Genomic DNA, 17500 nt, shown 5'->3' with positions numbered 1-17500 from the left:
GACCTCCCAAAGAGAAAAGCAACGGCGTTAATCTGCGACAACTCACTTGCTGAGTCCGTAGATGCAAGCTGCTAGATCTTTTGTCATGTAACCCGAATCGACCGTAGCCACACACGCCTTCTCCACAGCCCTGCAGAATCTAAAACCAAAAGGATAATGAAAAGATCAACTTGAAGAACAGAAACAGAAGTACACCCTCATAAAATCACATCACGATGAATTGACAGTGATTAAACCACAGGTTCCCCAAACTGACACAATCAGTGAAAAATACTGGAGAAAAGAACTGTACATGTACTTGAAACTAAAAAAATTGAGCCACTTCAGTTTGAATAAAAACTTCTTACCTTCTTTTCTTTGTGAGGCTTCTTGTCTTCTATGTGGTTTTTGAAGCAATTTTCTGGGGATGTTTGGTCGTTTTCAAGGTCGGTGTTTTCCCTCTGTATACATGTATACAGAGGGAGACGCTAAAAATGATAAGAAACTCCCTGAAAATCGCTTAAAACGTTACAAAAACCACACAGAAGACAAGAAGCCTAAAAATAAAACAAGCTAAGAAAATTTTATTCAAAAATTCACTCATATTTTTTTAGTTTCAAGTACAGTTGTTTTCTCCAATACTTTTTCACTGATTAATTGCGTCAGTTTGGGGAAACTGTGATTAAACCTACGTCTTCAGTTCAGGGTTGTTATCAAGTCTTGACCGGTGACGCAGTCCTTGAGTCCAGGCAAAAATACTGGCAATGGGGTTTGTACTTGTTTCGTTACCCTGAAGATTAAGAAAAACCTCTTATAATCACCAACAACACAACAAAGGCATACTGTAGATAGCTGAAAGCTCATTTATACATTAGTAGTAGGGTAGATTGTTCACAGCGAATCTAAAGATCCTTTTAAGGTATCAAGCTGTGCTATAACTACTTTTCTTAACTGACTTATTTCTTATCTGGAATGGTGTCAGTTATCAATTTCAGTGTCAAGATGCAAAAGCTTGAATTCACTGGTTTTCCATTCAAAGACACATGAATTGTAAAAAGAAGAACGCGTTGTCCCCTACATTAAGAAGCTACTATTTGGGTGTCACATGCGCACCATGCTCCAGATCGTTACGTGATGTTCTAAATAACAGTCGAGTAGGAAACTACTAACTGTGTGACCCTTTATTGCTAGGGAATGATTTTTTTTTCATTTTTTGACGAATGTGGTAAGCACACTGCAATATCCAAATACTTTCTTGGCCTCCCAGTTTCGATGTTCAGCATTTTGCTTCTGGACTAAAGAAACCTTTTAAGAAAAGCGGCATTCAAAACACCATTAAGTTTTCCTTTGAAAAGGTCAACAACAAGAGGCTAGTTGTTGCAGTTGGATACTTAAGCTATGCCTAATGAAACCAAGTTTTAGACTTTAGAATATTATTATTATTATTATTATTATTATTATTATTATTATTATTATTATTATTAAGAAAACATGAATCTCCTCTGAAAATGTGGTGGAATTTGAAGCAGCTGTTTTAACCTTCTGATATTGTCTGTAGTGTCTTGTCACAGTGCCATGTGCAGCCTCAGCCTCAACAGTTTTCCCATCTCCACAAACAAGTACACTCATCATTAAACCAAGGGAACCAAATCCTGAAAAAAGGTGATAAATTCTTAGCTTTATTACTTCACCCTATAGTGGTTCAGTGATCTAACAAGTGAGCTTAATGATTGGCAGTCAAAACTATGGCTTAAACTCCCTCTCTTCCCCTCCAACTCCCACCCTATTAACAACAAACACACACAGGTGCACACACAACATCAAAGGAACACATCAAAGACTTTTTAAGTATCATGAGGAATTGAAGAATAGACATGGAGGTTTTGCCTGTCTATTGACCATTGATAAGGTGGTAATTAAAACACCCATGTTCCTTGCTGGCTTTTTTGTTTGTTAATTACCTTGGGCAAGGGTATCTGATTGCACATCTCCATCATAATTCTTTGCAGCCCAAACAAATCCACCAGGTGACTTCAGGACATAAGCAACCTAAAAAAGAATCACAAATGAAAGAACTGAAGTGTAATCTCCATAACACAAATCCAGTTAATTAGTATTAACTTACCATATCATCAATAAGTCTGTGTTCATACCAAATTCCAAGGTCTTTGAATTGTTTTTCATAATTCCTTAAATGCAAATAAACAAAATAGATAAGAAAAAAGAGGTAAATAAAATGCAAAAGTGAGATTTTAGCATAAAATTCAAGTTGCATAGTGTTAGCAAGCAATAATCTCTGCGCCCACTCTTCCGGCAAAATGCTCCCTCAGGCAATTTACAAAAACAACAACAACAACAACAACATTTATTTAAACATGATAAAAATTACAGCAGAGCTGATGTGGTTGCGTATTTAAGAAGTTAAAAAGTACTATTTACAAATAAAGAAATAAATCTATTTACATGAAATTATATGTTTAAGCGTGTCTTTAAACAAGCTTCTGCTTGCGATAGAACATGTATGATTTTCAAGAGAATTCCATAGAGATATGGCTTTGTAGCAAGTGAAGTTCTGATTTCGGCTTCAGTAAAAAAAATGTCAATTTTCTTCGCAGGTTATAGTTACAATCATATTTCATAAATAGCTGCTTAATACATGTAGGAGTAGGTGAAAAATCATAAAAACAGTTGTGTGCTAATGAAAGCAATCTATATTCGTACAAACAATTAATAGTAAATGATGATGTCCTTATTTGCATAAATATGTACTGTCTTTATGTCCTTATTTGACAGTACACAGATTATGCAATTCCCTATTAATTTTGGCAGCACGCCTGCCAATACACAGCTAGCATCTTGCCATTCACCACTTTCTGTAAAACTTCACCTAATGTCCTCTCAAAATATATATATATGAATAATTGCATGCTTTCCTCAAATTTGTTATGGCTATCAAGATTTTCCCTTGTGGAGTATAAGTAAATTGATGTGGGAATTGCTGCCTGCAGCACCCCTTCAGTCCTATGATGAAACATGTCGTTCTACTGCTCCATTGGGGTACTTGCCTCAAGGACACAATACCAGGCACCATGCTTGCCTCTCGTCATAGGCATGAGGCACCCCCCTTGGTACAGCAGTACTAGCTGAGACCCCTCCTCTGATCTTCATCCTGGTTGGTGAGTTCAAACTGAGCACCAGTATAATAATATTCCCTGCCCAACTTGCCCACCAATATTTGCGTAAACTTTCTTTCTCGCTCTGCTCTGTACATCATTGCATTTACAATACATTTATTTAATAAACTCTAAAAGCTTATAACAGGACATTACTTCCAGACCTACATTGTACAAATTTGTACCTTTGATAGATGTCTTCAAAGATGTCCTTGAATCTGCCATCATACTTTTTTAAGATGGTGTTTTTGGTGCTCATATAAAGAGGCCATTCCTTATTCAAGGCATACTGGAAGCAGCTATGAGCAAACTCCCTGATGGACTAAAGCACAACAAACATGAAAATGGCATCACTCAAAAACTATACAACAACAAAAGATTATAATTTACTAGGTAACTCAACTAGGCAACTTTTTTAGTACATGGTTGAAATGTAGTTTCCAATTAAATTTGCTCTGCACACTTATTTGGAGCAATTAGCTACACTCAGGTTCTTCAGTAACCTCCCTCCCAGAAATCACATGCAATAAATAACAGATCAGCAGCACAATAGACATGTACGATTGTGTAATTTCTATAAATTTCTATAAAGTCATGATAACACTTTAATTTGCACAGTAAAACACACTTTAAGGGCCTAAATAATTATGCTTTGCTTGCTTTTAGCTTTGTAGTCAGCATTTTTAGTTATAACCATGATACTTTGCAGCCTCTTAATTTTGTAAAATATCTAATCCGTCCAAATTCATGTTTAACACTTCATAATTATCACAGCAAATCGTCATTTATAGCAAACAATCATATACAGTCAAACCTGTATATAACAGCCTTGTATTAAGCGGCCACCCTCTATTAAGCGGCCAGTTTTCAAAGTCCCGATTTTTTGCTCATGTATAAACGCTGTATTTGTCACCTCTATTAGGTGGCCACCTCTATTAAGCGGCCTCGGCCACCCTGTGGCAGTCCCATGTTTGTCTTTTTTTTGTTATTTTTACCTGTATTAAGCGGCCACCCCTGAACGGAAACTATTAAAGCCATACATACGTCATTTTGTGGTGTTTTGCTGTGTTTAAAATGCAATCCATCATCAGTTTAACAAATAGATTCCATGTTGCCGTGCGTCTGTTCAGTAATAGATCACAGATGACATCAAAATGTGGTAAGAACAAAAAAGTGGCACACGAGGCGATAGCCGAGTGTGTCACTGATGTTCTTACCACATTTTGACGTCTTCTGTGATCTATTACTGAACAGACCCACGGCTACATGGAATCTATTTGTTTTATATAATAAAGAATTAAACTTTATTCGCATACATGTAAAAGCTGATGGTGACGTCAATCGTGCGTCTGTCCTCTAATAGATCACAGGCAAAAACCAATCAAAATCCGTGAATAATGTTTGTTTACTGTAAACTGACAATCGGCTCTTTAGTGTCGTTAACGCTTTGCAGATGTCTGCAATGTGCTTAAGTACAGTACAAAATCACAAACACAAAAAAAATTATCGTTTTGAAGATCAACAGTCAACAGTGGGTTGTTTTACAAAACGTCCGCCGATAATTTGGCTGTCAAAAAGACAAGGAATGTGTAAAGCCGCTCCAATAGCTATCAATGCCCGCAAAGTCGACTTGCTCTGCAAACAAAAGTTTCAAGTGCTGAAGCGCCAGACGTACATGTCCGACTTTTTTAAGACTTCGTTTCCTATCCTATTACTACAGTTACTTTAACTTGAACAGTTTTGTTGTCTATAGTGCTACTTTTAATAAGAAACATTTCCGTTATTTATACACATCGAACAAATATGAAATGACGGAATCAGACATTTTGTTGTGAACTGTTGGTCAGAGAAATATAGTAGTCAGTAACTGTACAATGTATACTGTACATAGAAGATTAGACAATGTTACGTTTATTATATCGTTAAGTTATAAGTTGGCACTGAACTTTGTTTAAAGCCAGTATATCACTTGAAAGAGTGTTGATTGTTCTACTGTTTCCTTGCATAAAGTGTATTTGTATGATACGCCATTAAAATTGACATTAGACCACGCCCAGTGAGTATTTTTAGTGATCCTGTATTAAGTGGCCACCTCCATTAAGCGGCCAGTTTCTCAAATCCCGAGGGTGGCCGTTATATACAGGTTCGACTGTAATCAAAAGTTTTTACCCAGTCAGCAATCTTAAGTTTTACCCATAATGCATTGTGCATCCTATGACTAGTACCTTTTACACACTTTTGGGTAACAAATTGTGCATTTTGAAATATCCTTATCAAAACAAAACTAATTATTAGTTTTTGCCCATCAAACAGCTGTTAATGGGCCTTATGCGTGATGACATCTGACTAACTAATTTCACCACCAAGCCTCGTTTGCACTAAAGTACTCACATCATTTGAACATGCAATACTGCTCGCCCGTGGGTTTCCTTTTCAAGTTTGCCCCTTTGGGATTTAGCTCATGCTAAAATTAAAAAAGTTTGAATTTTCGAATTTGAGACTTGGTGGTGAAATTAGCTAGTCAAACGTCATCACGCATAAGGGCTATTAATGTTACAATGAAACAACAATGTCTTCATGGACATCCCAGGCAACTTGATAAACTTTTGTTTCGACCTCTGCCCCTCTCTATCAGCTCTGAAACACATGTTTTTCTGCTCGTTTTCACGGCTATTTTCGGAGTTGTTATGTAACAAAAAGCTTCTGGAACATACTTGGGAGGTTAACAAGGCCACATGTTGTTTCACAAAGGAATTGTTCGAAATCATGGCGAAATCGTTATGTTGTTACGCTGTCTTTTGCCCTAGAAAATCCTACATGTAGTAGGAAACTAATGAAGAAGCGTTTCACAAGGCTTGGGATTTAGAAAAACTCCTCTTGCGAGCTACTTACTTTATATTTTAACGTGGAAATGCTCATGAACATTCGTTTTGAGATGAGATTCATATGTGTCGGCAATCTGAAGGTTTTGGATCCATTGCGGGCATTTGGGAAGACTTTCTTTGATGCTTTTAATGGCGCATCAAACCATGGGGTGCGTTTCACAAGGCTTGGGATTCAGACTTTTTTTTATTGTGTTGGAGCGAATAAGCCCTAGATTGTTCATATTTTCAGGAAAGAGTCCCTAGTAAAGTGAGAATGCCATCTGCCTGATCACCTCATTTTTGTAACTTGTCTGGGAACCTTAATTTAACTGCAGAAGCTGAGAGCAGTATCATGACGACCTAACTATGAGGTACTTTTTTGGAATTTTAACCATACAGATTCTAGTTTTAGAAAGTCGAGTTATTAGGTTGAAAGTATGTTTGGTCTTTGTAATTTCTAGATTTTTCCAAACAATAACGCACATTTTGGTCTAGGTACAGCTGTATATTTTTTATCAAACAGCATTTCATCTGTGTAAATGTTACACGAGACGACCATATTTTTAATCACTTTTGTCTTGAAAACAAAAATAAGAGTGCAGTAAATATTCACTAATGTTTGCATATTTATTGACAAACATGTTACCCTTATTTGTGTGAAATCTTACAAATGTATGGCTTATAATAGAGAAGATATTTGGGAAGGCGTTTGTGTCACTCTGATTGTACACATGTATTGTGCTACTGATCAACAGCAGTTTATTGAAGTCTATTTTTTATGGGCCTTTTGGTCAAAATCAGCAATAATTTATTGCAAGTGGTAACAACAGATTAAAAAACAATCACTCCAATACAGGTCCTCCCAATACACTGGTCTACATGTAGTTATTACCTCATCAGTGTTATACATGCCCATAGTCACACCTCCAGTACCAGTAAACTCAAATACTTCAGTACTGAGCTTGCCACTGCCATCAGCTGGGGAAAAGGAGATTTCAAACACTCCAGGCCCATTCACAACAAAATCTCTGGCACGATACTATGACAGCATAAAAAAAGACAGATTGAAAGATAAATTTGAGGCCCTTAAAGTCAAAAGACAGAAAGATGATCAAGCAATAAATACATCAAAATTAGCCTTTTTGTCGATATGGAAAAGCCCAAATTTTTTTGTATTTGTACTTCAATCTATAGTCCAAGTACACTTGGGCCATTATCATTGAATCTTAAATAACAAAGAAAACAAGAAGCAGTGACTTATATGGTATGTTTAATGTGTGGTTCCAGAAAATATCCATATCCCACCACGGAAGGAATTTTACTTAGGCCCCCCCACCTCCCTGGATTTTCCAATTTGTAAGGAACTGATGAGCCCCCACCCCTCCGGAATTTCCGCAAAGTAAGACAAAGACCCCCCAACCCCTCTGGAAAAGTTTATTTTCATGAAAAAGGATTATCAAAGTAAAGAACGGCGCCGACTGCAGGTATGCAATAGACTGTATTCAGAAATGGCGGCTAAGTAATTATTCTTTTGTCTTTATGCTAATCACCCTAAGTAGCCTCATAAACATGAGCAAATTTCAAAAGAATTTTTGCTCCAAAGTGAGGCTAGTTAGGATGATTAGCACGAAGACAAAAGAATAATTTCTTGACCGCCATTTATGAATACGGTCTATGGTCTTCATTTAATTTTATTGAGCGGTCTGGAATTAGAACAGTTGACTACCTACAAAGCAATCTCAACTACACAATATTGCTTATCCCTTAAAATGAAATAGATGATTTGCAAGCTGACAATTTCTTTCCAAACAGCGGATAGCCATCTCCATGGCCGTAATGTTGATGGAATTAACGCCACTTTGCAAGAACGTCAAACTTTCAACCACAAAATAAAGTGGAAACGAGAAGGAGAATAAAAACTCTAGATTCTGAAATTGTTACATGATCGTATACCTTCTGCTTTTTGAAGCTAAACTTTCAACCTTGTACTGTTTTTCAATTGACTGACATGATGCAGAGATCAAAGACTGGGCATTACAGTAAACACCCGCATGTACATGTACAATGTAAGAACAAGTGCATTAAGAACATCAGGCTGAAATTTGGCCAATAAAGCACCATATAAATAAGAACAAATTCAGCGTGATAAATAAAACATGTTCTTAATACAAAGGGAAAGGGTATTAGGATAAGGAAATAACACAGTAAAGTAATTTATATCAAAGTGCTAAGGTGTTCAGGAACAATACAAATTATAAAATCTATTACAAAACAGCATTGTATGTTAATTAAACCTCTTGTAATATGTAATTTGAAGCATTTCTGAAAACAATTTTAAGAACATTTTAAGAACACTTTCAGGCTGATTTCTCACTAAGCACCCCTCCAATAAGAACACGATCAGCCTTAAACCTGAAAAAAGTGTTCTTACAACGTATATGTGGGTGTTTACTGTACTAAACCACGAAAAAGCGAAACGAAACACTAAAGCACCATGTATGCATGACCCCACAATACATTGAATACTAACCGACAAAGGTTGGATTTGAGATTAAATATCGTTGTAGGCCTAATTAAGCCTAAAACGTTATTGCTCCTAATTCATTGAGATTAAGATTAGGACTCAGATTAAGACTGAGGTTAGGAGCAATAACTTTTTAGACCTAATTAGGCCTAAAACGATGTTTAATCTCAAATCCAATCTTTGTCGGTTAGTATTCAATGGTTTTAGGGTTAGGGTTAGGGTCCTTGAAGACCACACCTGTTACACAGTCATGTCTCTATGGAGACTGGTAACAAGTATCGGTGGTCAATATTACACAAGCGACAAAGTTTTTGTTGGCCTAACAGGGGCCTAATTCCTTTGGATTCACATACATAATGCTTTTGAAAGAAAGAAAACCTGATTTATAATTAGATGAAAAAAACAATTAATCATAAATGATGTAGTTAAACTTATTTATTTCTTTAAAAATGATCTACCAGATCGGCAAGTAGCAATCTTTGTACTGAGTTCGAAATTAACCCCTTGGAAAGTGATTTTTATCTTCCCACCCCCTTCCCCTCTGAAGTTGCCTGGGCTTCTCACCCCCCAACATACCCGAATTTTCAATTCCGTCCATGGTGGGGTATCATGGATATTAATTTTTCTGGAACCACACAATACTAATGTACATGTATGATTGGTATGTGTGTCTATCAAGATATAGATGGTGCATAGGATGTTTGTTGAAGAGCACAAGACAAGTAGAAGAGTTGCTTTCAGAGCAGCAGCAGCATCAATTACACGAAACTGTACAGATGGAAGTGGTGAAACCAACCTGATCACCATGAGCGTGTCTTCCAATGACAATAGGCTCCACCCAGCCTGGCACAAGTCTTGGAACCTTCTGGCAGATGATCGGCTCACGAAAAACTGTGCCTCCCAAGATGTTACGAATTGTACCATTGGGACTACGCCACATCTTTTTCAAATTGTATTCTAAAACAACAAAAGACTGTTGCAATTTTCTGGTTCTGGATGCCATTTTATGATCAATTACATTATTATTGTAGAATTGAAGATTCATGAGACATGACAAACATTAATGACCTTGTCTGGATATAGACTGTATTTGCACACACCAATAAACATGGTAAAGTTACCGTATTTACCCGTGTATAAGTCGATCCCATGTATAAGTCGACCCCCAATTTTTGATGACAGAAAAAGCAATTTCTTAATTTCTTTGCTAAATGTTCATGGGATTACTAATCTTGCATTCTTCGATTTCTGGAACTGTGGATTCACAAAAAATTAAGGGCCTCAAGCGGTTAATAGTTTTGTGCTTCAGCGGTTGTTGTATGTGTGGCATTTTGTCCTTGAATTTCGAAAAAGTCCTCAGAAAATCGAACATGTAAACCTCAAACTAACCTGTTTCGTTGTTCAAAGATAAGGGGCTTTAGAGGATAAGCACAACATCACAGAAGCAGGAGTCAATCTTTGAAAATAACTTCAAAAACGATGCGAAACGTGCAAGGTTTAATTGGTGCTTGACTTATAATTTCTTACATGGCAAACGAAACAAAACTCATAAACCACACAATACAAAGTTTGCAAAAGCATTTAAATCCTCCAGGTTTGTATAAAGAATAAAAAACAATCATTACCAACCACCATTTTCAGGCAACACGAGTCACGATCATGCTTGCACGCAACACGAGGTATTGCGCCAGGTTACTAAGCCATTGAAGGATCGCGTTTTATTTGAAGAAACGAGAATGTTTTTAGAGCTTTCCACCTTTGGAAAACGAAAATTTCCAGTGTCTATCTCATATTTGTGCTTGTGAGTATCTTCAACATGTAAAGTAAAACAAATCCTTTTTCATTTCAACTGGAATTGCTTAAGTACATTCATTTTGAAGTCTTTCGTCCACTGCGTTCGTTATGCCCAAAGACCACATTATGATGTTAATTTTGAATAAATTACTTAGCTGAAACTTGGCTCGAAATCTTTGACCCATGTATAAGTCGAGGGCGATTTTTGGAGCTTCTTTTGAGGCCATAAAAGGTCGACTTATAGACGGGTAAAGTTAGTTAATTGCAATAATTCCCATACATTATCAGGGACGTACACATGTAGCTAAGAATAAATTCATCTGCTTGAAGATTCTATTGAGGCAGTAAATTCATGCTCTGAGCATCACAGAGACCTGCTAACAAGATTGTTCCCAGTGTCTTGCAACACCCGGCTTTCTTCAAGATGGTGAACACATGAAAAGAGAAGACACGCACAACAGTACTTAAAACAACACTTTCATTTCCCGTATCCATAAATTCTAGTGATATTTCTGTATACCAACAGATATTCAATTTCGAATGACTTTTAAACTTTGTGGAGAATATTTTGCGATCTTCTCAGTTGCTTCGATTGATGGCCAAAATCCAGCTGTCGATCACCCCTTTCTCAAGCGGCAATTTTCACCGGCAGCCCGCGCTTAGCGACATCTCTGCATTATTCACACAATAATAACAACAACTATTACAATTAACTCCAGCACCTTTAACTCTTTCTTCGTCAGGAGTGATTGTTGCACATTTAATTCCAACATTGTATTGTTTTATGGCTTCTGCAGCCTCAATGGTCACCTTGTCATCTGTAGCATCACGATGTGGCAGCCCAAGATCAAAGTACTTGATGTCCAGATCAAGGAACGGCAAGATCAACTAACAAATACGTGAATGGTGCATCATGAAACAATTTGTTGTATACCATGCTTCAAACATTGACCCCATTAAATGCTTACATTGTCATTCATTTTTTACTCATTTTTTGCAATAGCAGCTGAATACAGTTGACTTGTGATCACACCAACCATTGTCAAGTACAGTGATGCCACATGAACTTGATTTTGTCAAGTTTATAGAGGTATATTGTCGTATCTGTTTTTTCCATAGTACAGGCTTTTTTGGGAGTACTATTTGACCTTTGAGCAACAGTGCTACTTATCATATTCATGACTAACTAGATGATCTTAGAATGAAAGTTACTGACAACACAGAGACTTGAGAAATTTCTGGTTGAACATGTTCTGCATACAAATACGCCCTAATTCCCTTCAAAACTCAAAAAGTGTTGGAATCTCTGCAGGTCAGACCTGCAATTTAGATGACCACTCGATCGAAGAGCCAAACTCAGAGGATAAACACCTTATAGACCTTGTTCCAAAATTGCCGCTATTTTAGTATTCTTTTGTTTCATTGCAAATTGGCCCATTTGGACTCGCTTTCAAACGTAAAATTCAAAAGAATATTTAACCGTGAAGTAGGTCAAAAAAGCCAATTTGCAATTACACAAAAAAATATTAAAATTTGTTGTGGACTCACTCGGCGCACAACATTTTGACCACTGTGATGACGAATATTGTTGTCGATAAGAGTTCAGACAACGCTGAACCACTTTTGATTTGTTAAATTTCGTGAATTTCATTTATATTTTTATGTGAAACGTGATCGTCTCGCATTTCGCGTGAACGTGAAAGAATTTTGGATATTATTCGTGACGTGTGAAAAGGTGAAATATTTTTGCGTGACTGAGTTTTACAAAGTGGTATAGGGGACCCTCAGAAATCCTACAACATAATCTTGAATGCAACAAATGGTCAATCCAAGTTATATTGAAACAAGTATTTATATTTTTGTGGCAATATCCTAAAATGAGCATTTTTCTCTTCAAGAAAATTATTTAAAACTTCAAGCAGGGTACAATGAATGCATTAATAGCTTTCCTGAATGAAAAATAATTTCATGGCATGTACATTGGCTGGCCAAGGAGGAGTGAAGCATGAAATTTAAAAATACATTAAGAAAAATTGATAATTACTGCAAAAAGATGATTGAAATAAACAAAGAAATGTTAAGTTTCAATTATTTCACAATTTCGTCACAACATGAAAACGCAACATGATAGCTAGCTTGCGTGTCGCGGAGCAATACCTCACAATATTCCCAAATAGGTCGAGACTATTAAAAATATAGTCATCTCTACCTGACATGGAGCTTTCGCAAATTTAAGCTTAAATTATGAAAAGCTTTCAATTCCATACGCTCGTAATACGGGTCATGAATCTAGTAGTTTCACAACTGATAGCCTCAACAATTATTAAAACTTTGAACACCTCCCAGCTGGACGATGTTTTGTGACTCCAAATCTTACCCGGTCCTTGATCATTTTCCAAATCACACGGGTCATTTCATCTCCATCCAATTCTACAACAGGGCCATCAACTTTGAGTTTCTTTCCATTTCCATGGTGGCAAACTAAAAATAGAAGAGCGAGTTACTCAATGTTACAGCAAGCGAGCCGATTGAATAACTTAGCACGTGCTTGGAAACGTTCGTGTCAAGTTTCCTGCAGATCTAGGCTTATAAATTAACACTTACAGTTCTTCTGCTGCCTTTGAAGTTCAATCGATGGGCAAGAAACAAGACGATATAAAGCATTTCGGCTTCCTAAAAAACAGACACGGGAACAACCTACAATTGCCGCCATTTTCTGTCTCTGGCTGGGAGATGTGTTAATGTGCAACCTGAGCCACAACCAAGTCTGAGTTAATAGTCTGAGTAGATACACACATTGTTTCTTATCTGTTCTCTGATTGGACAACGTGTCTATTAAAAAATTAACTCACAAAGCAAATTTTCTTCTTTCTATTGTTATTCAATGTTGTTTTCACTTTCTGATACCTGAACGGTAAATGTGGAAGGATAAGAGGAAAGTGAAAGAACATCATATTAGTCCAGAGTTAGTAACTGAAAACCTGAGATTTAGGCAGCGTTTACACGAATGCGGTTTCATTTGTAACCGCATCGATTTCGATGCGGTTACACCTTCTGTTTACACGACAACGATCGAGACTGTTATCGAAACCGTGTCGATTTGACACCGGTGCCAAAATTGGAGCGTTTTCAACACGATGCGGTTTCAACTGTCGTGGAAACAGCGAAAACCACATCGATTTGAATACGGTTACTATTTTGGCGCAAAATTAGAAGCGCAATGGACTTACACTGGGTTGCCTGTGGTACGTGAACTGCAGCGTTCCAGGCAATTTTTTACTGGGTTGCCAGTATAGCAAACCCAGTCGGGGTCTGCGTTTAGTTTGCTTGTTTATTTGTTTTCTTTTTTTTCCGTGTCGGTAAAAGTCTTGCCTGTCACTCCCCTGCTAAGTGGTGTCTTTGTGCATAGCGCCTTCTACGCGTATTTTCTTAGGATCGAGAGGGTAGTGGGAAATGCGTAGATTTCTCTGGTGGACACAGTAGAACGATTAACTTATCCGGCAATAGCGTCGAAAGTCATGTAACGCGAATGGCGTTTTAGTGGATCTTTGAACAAAATGTACCCTTATGAAGCTCAGTAATGGCAAGTCAATTGGATATACAGGCGGTGGAATCTTATAAGCGACGAATAATGGACTTCGACAACAATCTATCGCCCGTCGAGCCGAAATCAAAGTGAGCTGTATTTCAAATATTTTACCAAGTGTGCTGTTATGTAGAACACTGAAACCGAATGGAAAATTCTGTGGTAACTTATGGGTTCAGCAAAGACAGACGGAAATAACTTGATCGTCATACTCGCCTGGTTCGTTTGGCGGAGAAAGTATCAATCACAGCACAAAATGTACAGGAAATCGTTCGGAATATCGGCGGAGAAATACGCTGAACCTTTCCCAAGTATCGTTGCAGTCGCGTATTTCCAGATCCACGTAAGGTGTTCGATTCGTTCTCTGTCTTTGTTGAACCCATAAGTTACCAGAGAATTTTCCATTTGGTTTCAGTGTTCTACATAACAGCACACTTGGTAAAATATTTGAAATACAGCTCACTTTGATTTCGGCTCGACGGGCGATAGATTGTTGTCGAAGTCCAATACTCGTCGCTTTTAAGATTCCACCGCCTGTATATCCAATTGACTTGCCATTATTGAGCTTCATAAGGGTATATTTCGTTCAAAGATCCACTAAAACGCAATTCGCGTTACATGACTTTCGACGCGCTATGCACAAAGACACCACTTAGCAGGGGAGTGACAGGCAAGACTTTTACCGACACGGAAAAAAAAAGAAAACAAATAAAACAAACAAACTATAAACGCAGACCCTGACTGGGTTTGCCATACTGGCAACCCAGTAATAATGAAGCACAAAAAGGGTCAGCAAGCTTTCATTCAAATAATTCTTCACTGTCACATTTCCAATTTGCAGAGTGGAGTACAAAATAAATGTAAATTGCCAGACAACTTAGATGCGAAAATTGATTCTATCAAGCGAGTTGATAAAGGTCGAATAACCACCGTGAAAGATTTAAAAAGCTGACGTTTCGAGCGTTAGCCCTTCGTCGGAGCGAATAGAGGAATTGTGGTTGTTGAAGGTTTATGTGTGTGCGGAGGAGCTTTGCTATTGGTAGAAATAGTATGACGTGAATATGTGAATAGATTAATGGAATGAGAGGCGTTCATTGATTCCGTGTGGATAGAGTGTACCAAGTTGAAAAATAAAATTTTTTGTTCGAGATTTTTACGGCTTTCTGTGTTTCCGTGGTGTTAGGATAGGCCGCAAATAATCATGTTGTGGTGGGAGTGATTAGGAAGATTAAAATGGCGTGCAACCGGTTTTGAGGCATCTGTGTCGTTTTTTCTACATCTCGTAGGTGTTAGCAAAAGCGGTCCGCCAATCTTCTCCCTGTTTCGCCTATGTAGATCTTTTTGCATAGTGTGCAGGTTATGCAGTAGATGACGTTTGCGGAGATGCATGTAAAGTGTGGTCAGTGATTTTAAAAAGCATAAATGCATGACGTTCTAGGAGTGGTGATGATGAGATTTTGGGCAAGAACTGGTAGTTCTTGTTTGGTTATGAGTTCATGAATGGTTTCTTTGACGATTTTTTGATTGGCGGAAGTTAGGTCTTTGTTGACTTTGGTGTAAAAAGTGGTGTCCGAAAGTTGCCGAATTGCTTCTTGTGGGTAAAGGTCGGTGCGCCAAACGACTCTCGCACCGCCTTTGTCGGCTGCTTTGATGACGAGGTCATTCCGGTTTTTGAGATTCATGAGAGCAGTCCATTCTTCTTTGGAAAGATTGGAAAGTTTGGTGTTGCGATTAAAGTTTAGTTTGCGAATTTCATGGCGGCATTTTTTGATAAAAAAGTCTATTGATGCGAATTGACCCTCAGGTGGAGTCCATTTCGATTTACGCGTGGTTAATGTTTCAAAGGCATCTTTTTCTGTAGTGTCGGATTGGTCTTCTTTGTCATGAAAAAATGCTTTTAGTCGAACGTGGCGAAGAAATTTTTTGACATCTTGTTTGGTTGTGAATTCGTCGGTTTTTTTGGCTATAGGAATGAAATTAAGGCCTTTACTAAGGGCGAATTTTTTGGCGTCCGAAAGTGATAGGTTTTCTGGAATTGTGACTAAAGTGTTTTCGTTTTGGTTTTAGTCGAGAGGTGCTGTCCTGTTTTTTATGCGACTTCAGTAAACACTGTGATGCATTCAAGGCGTTCGATTCCTTCAATGTTTGTTAAATCCATAACAATTTGCCATTTGATTTCAGTGTTGTATATAATACCCGGGGGATATAATACCACGTTAGTAAAATATTAGAAACAAAGCTCATTTCATATCCAACGGCGAAAAATGCAATTGTTGTCGAAGACCATTACTCGTCGCTTTAGAGATTCCAGATATTTATTTTTCACCGACTGTCTTGTTTATCCAATTGACGTTCCATTCTTGAGCACCGTGAGGGTATATTTTGCTTAACGATCCACTAAAACGCCATTCGCGTTACACTGACTTTCGACGCCATTGAAGGTTAATTAAATGTTCTCCTGTGTGAACCCGAGAGAAATCTACGCATTACCCCAACCCCTTCAAACCTAAAAATATACGCACAGAAGACTTGCTACGATGGACTTGTTCGTCCATCTTAGCTATGAGGACCAAGACTTCTTCTACGATATTGATTGGTTTCGGTGTGTCCGGAGATGGCTGGTGAGTCCAATCCGGGCACGGAAGTAGCGATCACAATGGTGGCACTTGTAGTCGCCCTCTGTTGTGGTTGAGGTGCTGGCTAACCTGACTTTCTTGTTGGCTCGTTTCCCCTGAGCAACCAGTGTTCTTGCTAATTCTGAGATGTTGGCACCAAGATTGATCATGTAGCGCCAGTTTGGTCGATCGCTGTCGTAGGATTCCCAACTTTCCCAATTGATGTTCATAGCCTTTGGAGAAGATTTGAGGACATCCTTGCATCTCTTTTTCTGACCACCTGCAGTTTTCTTGCCTGTTGAAAGCTCGCCATAGAAGAGCTGTTTCGGAATTCTGTAGTCGGGCAATCTGTGCAAGTGTCCGGACCAGCGAAGTTGGCTCCTGTAGAAGAGTATGGATGGATAGTAAGTTTGCTCTCTTTAGGACCTCTGTGTCGGGAATTTTCTCTTGCCACTTGATTTTGATAATTGGTAATTGGTAATTGACCGGGTGAAATGGTTGTGCGCATGTGTGATGTGTTGGCCACACCGGGTTGTGTTAGCGTGTTTCATCTTGCTTTCATTGTTGTTTCAGTAATAGTAAATTTAGCATGTAGTAGAGCGCTCGCTTATACCATCACGACTAGGATTTTCTGGCGAAAATGGTTCCGTGTAAACACTTTCAAACCGCATCGATTTTGACGCGGTTTTGAAGTCATGAAACTGTGTCGATGTGAAACCGTGTTCGTATAAACGCTGCTTTAGCTTGCATCTCAAAGAGGAAGAGGGAACTGGAATGTGACAAAAGCATAAAAAGGACTACTCTCCTTTGCAGCCGCTCGGGTCGAGGTCACGCAACGCTCCTCGTGCATGACTTCGGCCAGAGTGGCTGCAAAGGAGACTAGGAAAAGGACGAATTTCACACCTATTCATTTGTTCCAGATCATGATGCCTGATGTAAACACTCTGAGCCTGCTAGCGAAAAAA

At 38.2% G+C, this 17500-nt stretch overlaps 2 protein-coding genes and 1 long non-coding RNA gene across 5 annotated transcripts in view; 1 reads left to right on the top strand and 2 right to left on the bottom strand.

Moving 5' to 3' along the window:
- The window catches only part of LOC138039082 (uncharacterized), a 12536-nt gene extending 3181 nt beyond the window's left edge, over positions 1-9355 (top strand). Inside the window, exons 2-3 of one of the 3 annotated variants that reach the window (XM_068885254.1) lie at positions 6267-6387; positions 9220-9355. The gene's annotated coding sequence lies outside the window, so the exon portion shown is untranslated. The remainder of the gene's footprint in view (positions 1-6266; positions 6388-9219) is intronic. The other 2 variants (XM_068885255.1, XM_068885256.1) reach the window with 2 other exon arrangements.
- Positions 1-13139, bottom strand: part of LOC138039080 (uncharacterized) — a 13851-nt gene extending 712 nt beyond the window's left edge. Inside the window, exons 1-11 of the mRNA XM_068885251.1 lie at positions 12939-13139; positions 12712-12815; positions 11057-11222; positions 9337-9497; positions 6909-7055; positions 3338-3474; positions 2105-2168; positions 1941-2028; positions 1519-1631; positions 672-769; positions 47-139 (exon numbers count right to left, since the gene is read on the bottom strand). Coding sequence (XP_068741352.1) covers positions 47-139; positions 672-769; positions 1519-1631; positions 1941-2028; positions 2105-2168; positions 3338-3474; positions 6909-7055; positions 9337-9497; positions 11057-11222; positions 12712-12815; positions 12939-13047 — 1280 coding nt within the window. The 5' untranslated portion in view covers positions 13048-13139. The remainder of the gene's footprint in view (positions 1-46; positions 140-671; positions 770-1518; positions 1632-1940; positions 2029-2104; positions 2169-3337; positions 3475-6908; positions 7056-9336; positions 9498-11056; positions 11223-12711; positions 12816-12938) is intronic.
- A 4297-nt stretch (positions 13140-17436) lies between these two features.
- The window catches only part of LOC138039083 (uncharacterized), a 6005-nt gene continuing 5941 nt past the window's right edge, over positions 17437-17500 (bottom strand). The window contains exon 3 of the long non-coding RNA XR_011130359.1: positions 17437-17500. This exon is cut by the window's right edge and continues 43 nt beyond it. This is a non-coding gene — a long non-coding RNA (uncharacterized lncRNA).

This window comes from Montipora capricornis, chromosome 2 (genome assembly GCF_036669925.1).
Source record: "Montipora capricornis isolate CH-2021 chromosome 2, ASM3666992v2, whole genome shotgun sequence".
NCBI classification, from domain to species: domain Eukaryota; kingdom Metazoa; phylum Cnidaria; class Anthozoa; order Scleractinia; family Acroporidae; genus Montipora; species Montipora capricornis.
Note: the sequence above shows the minus strand (reverse complement) of the source record. Positions and strands in the feature narration are given on the sequence as shown.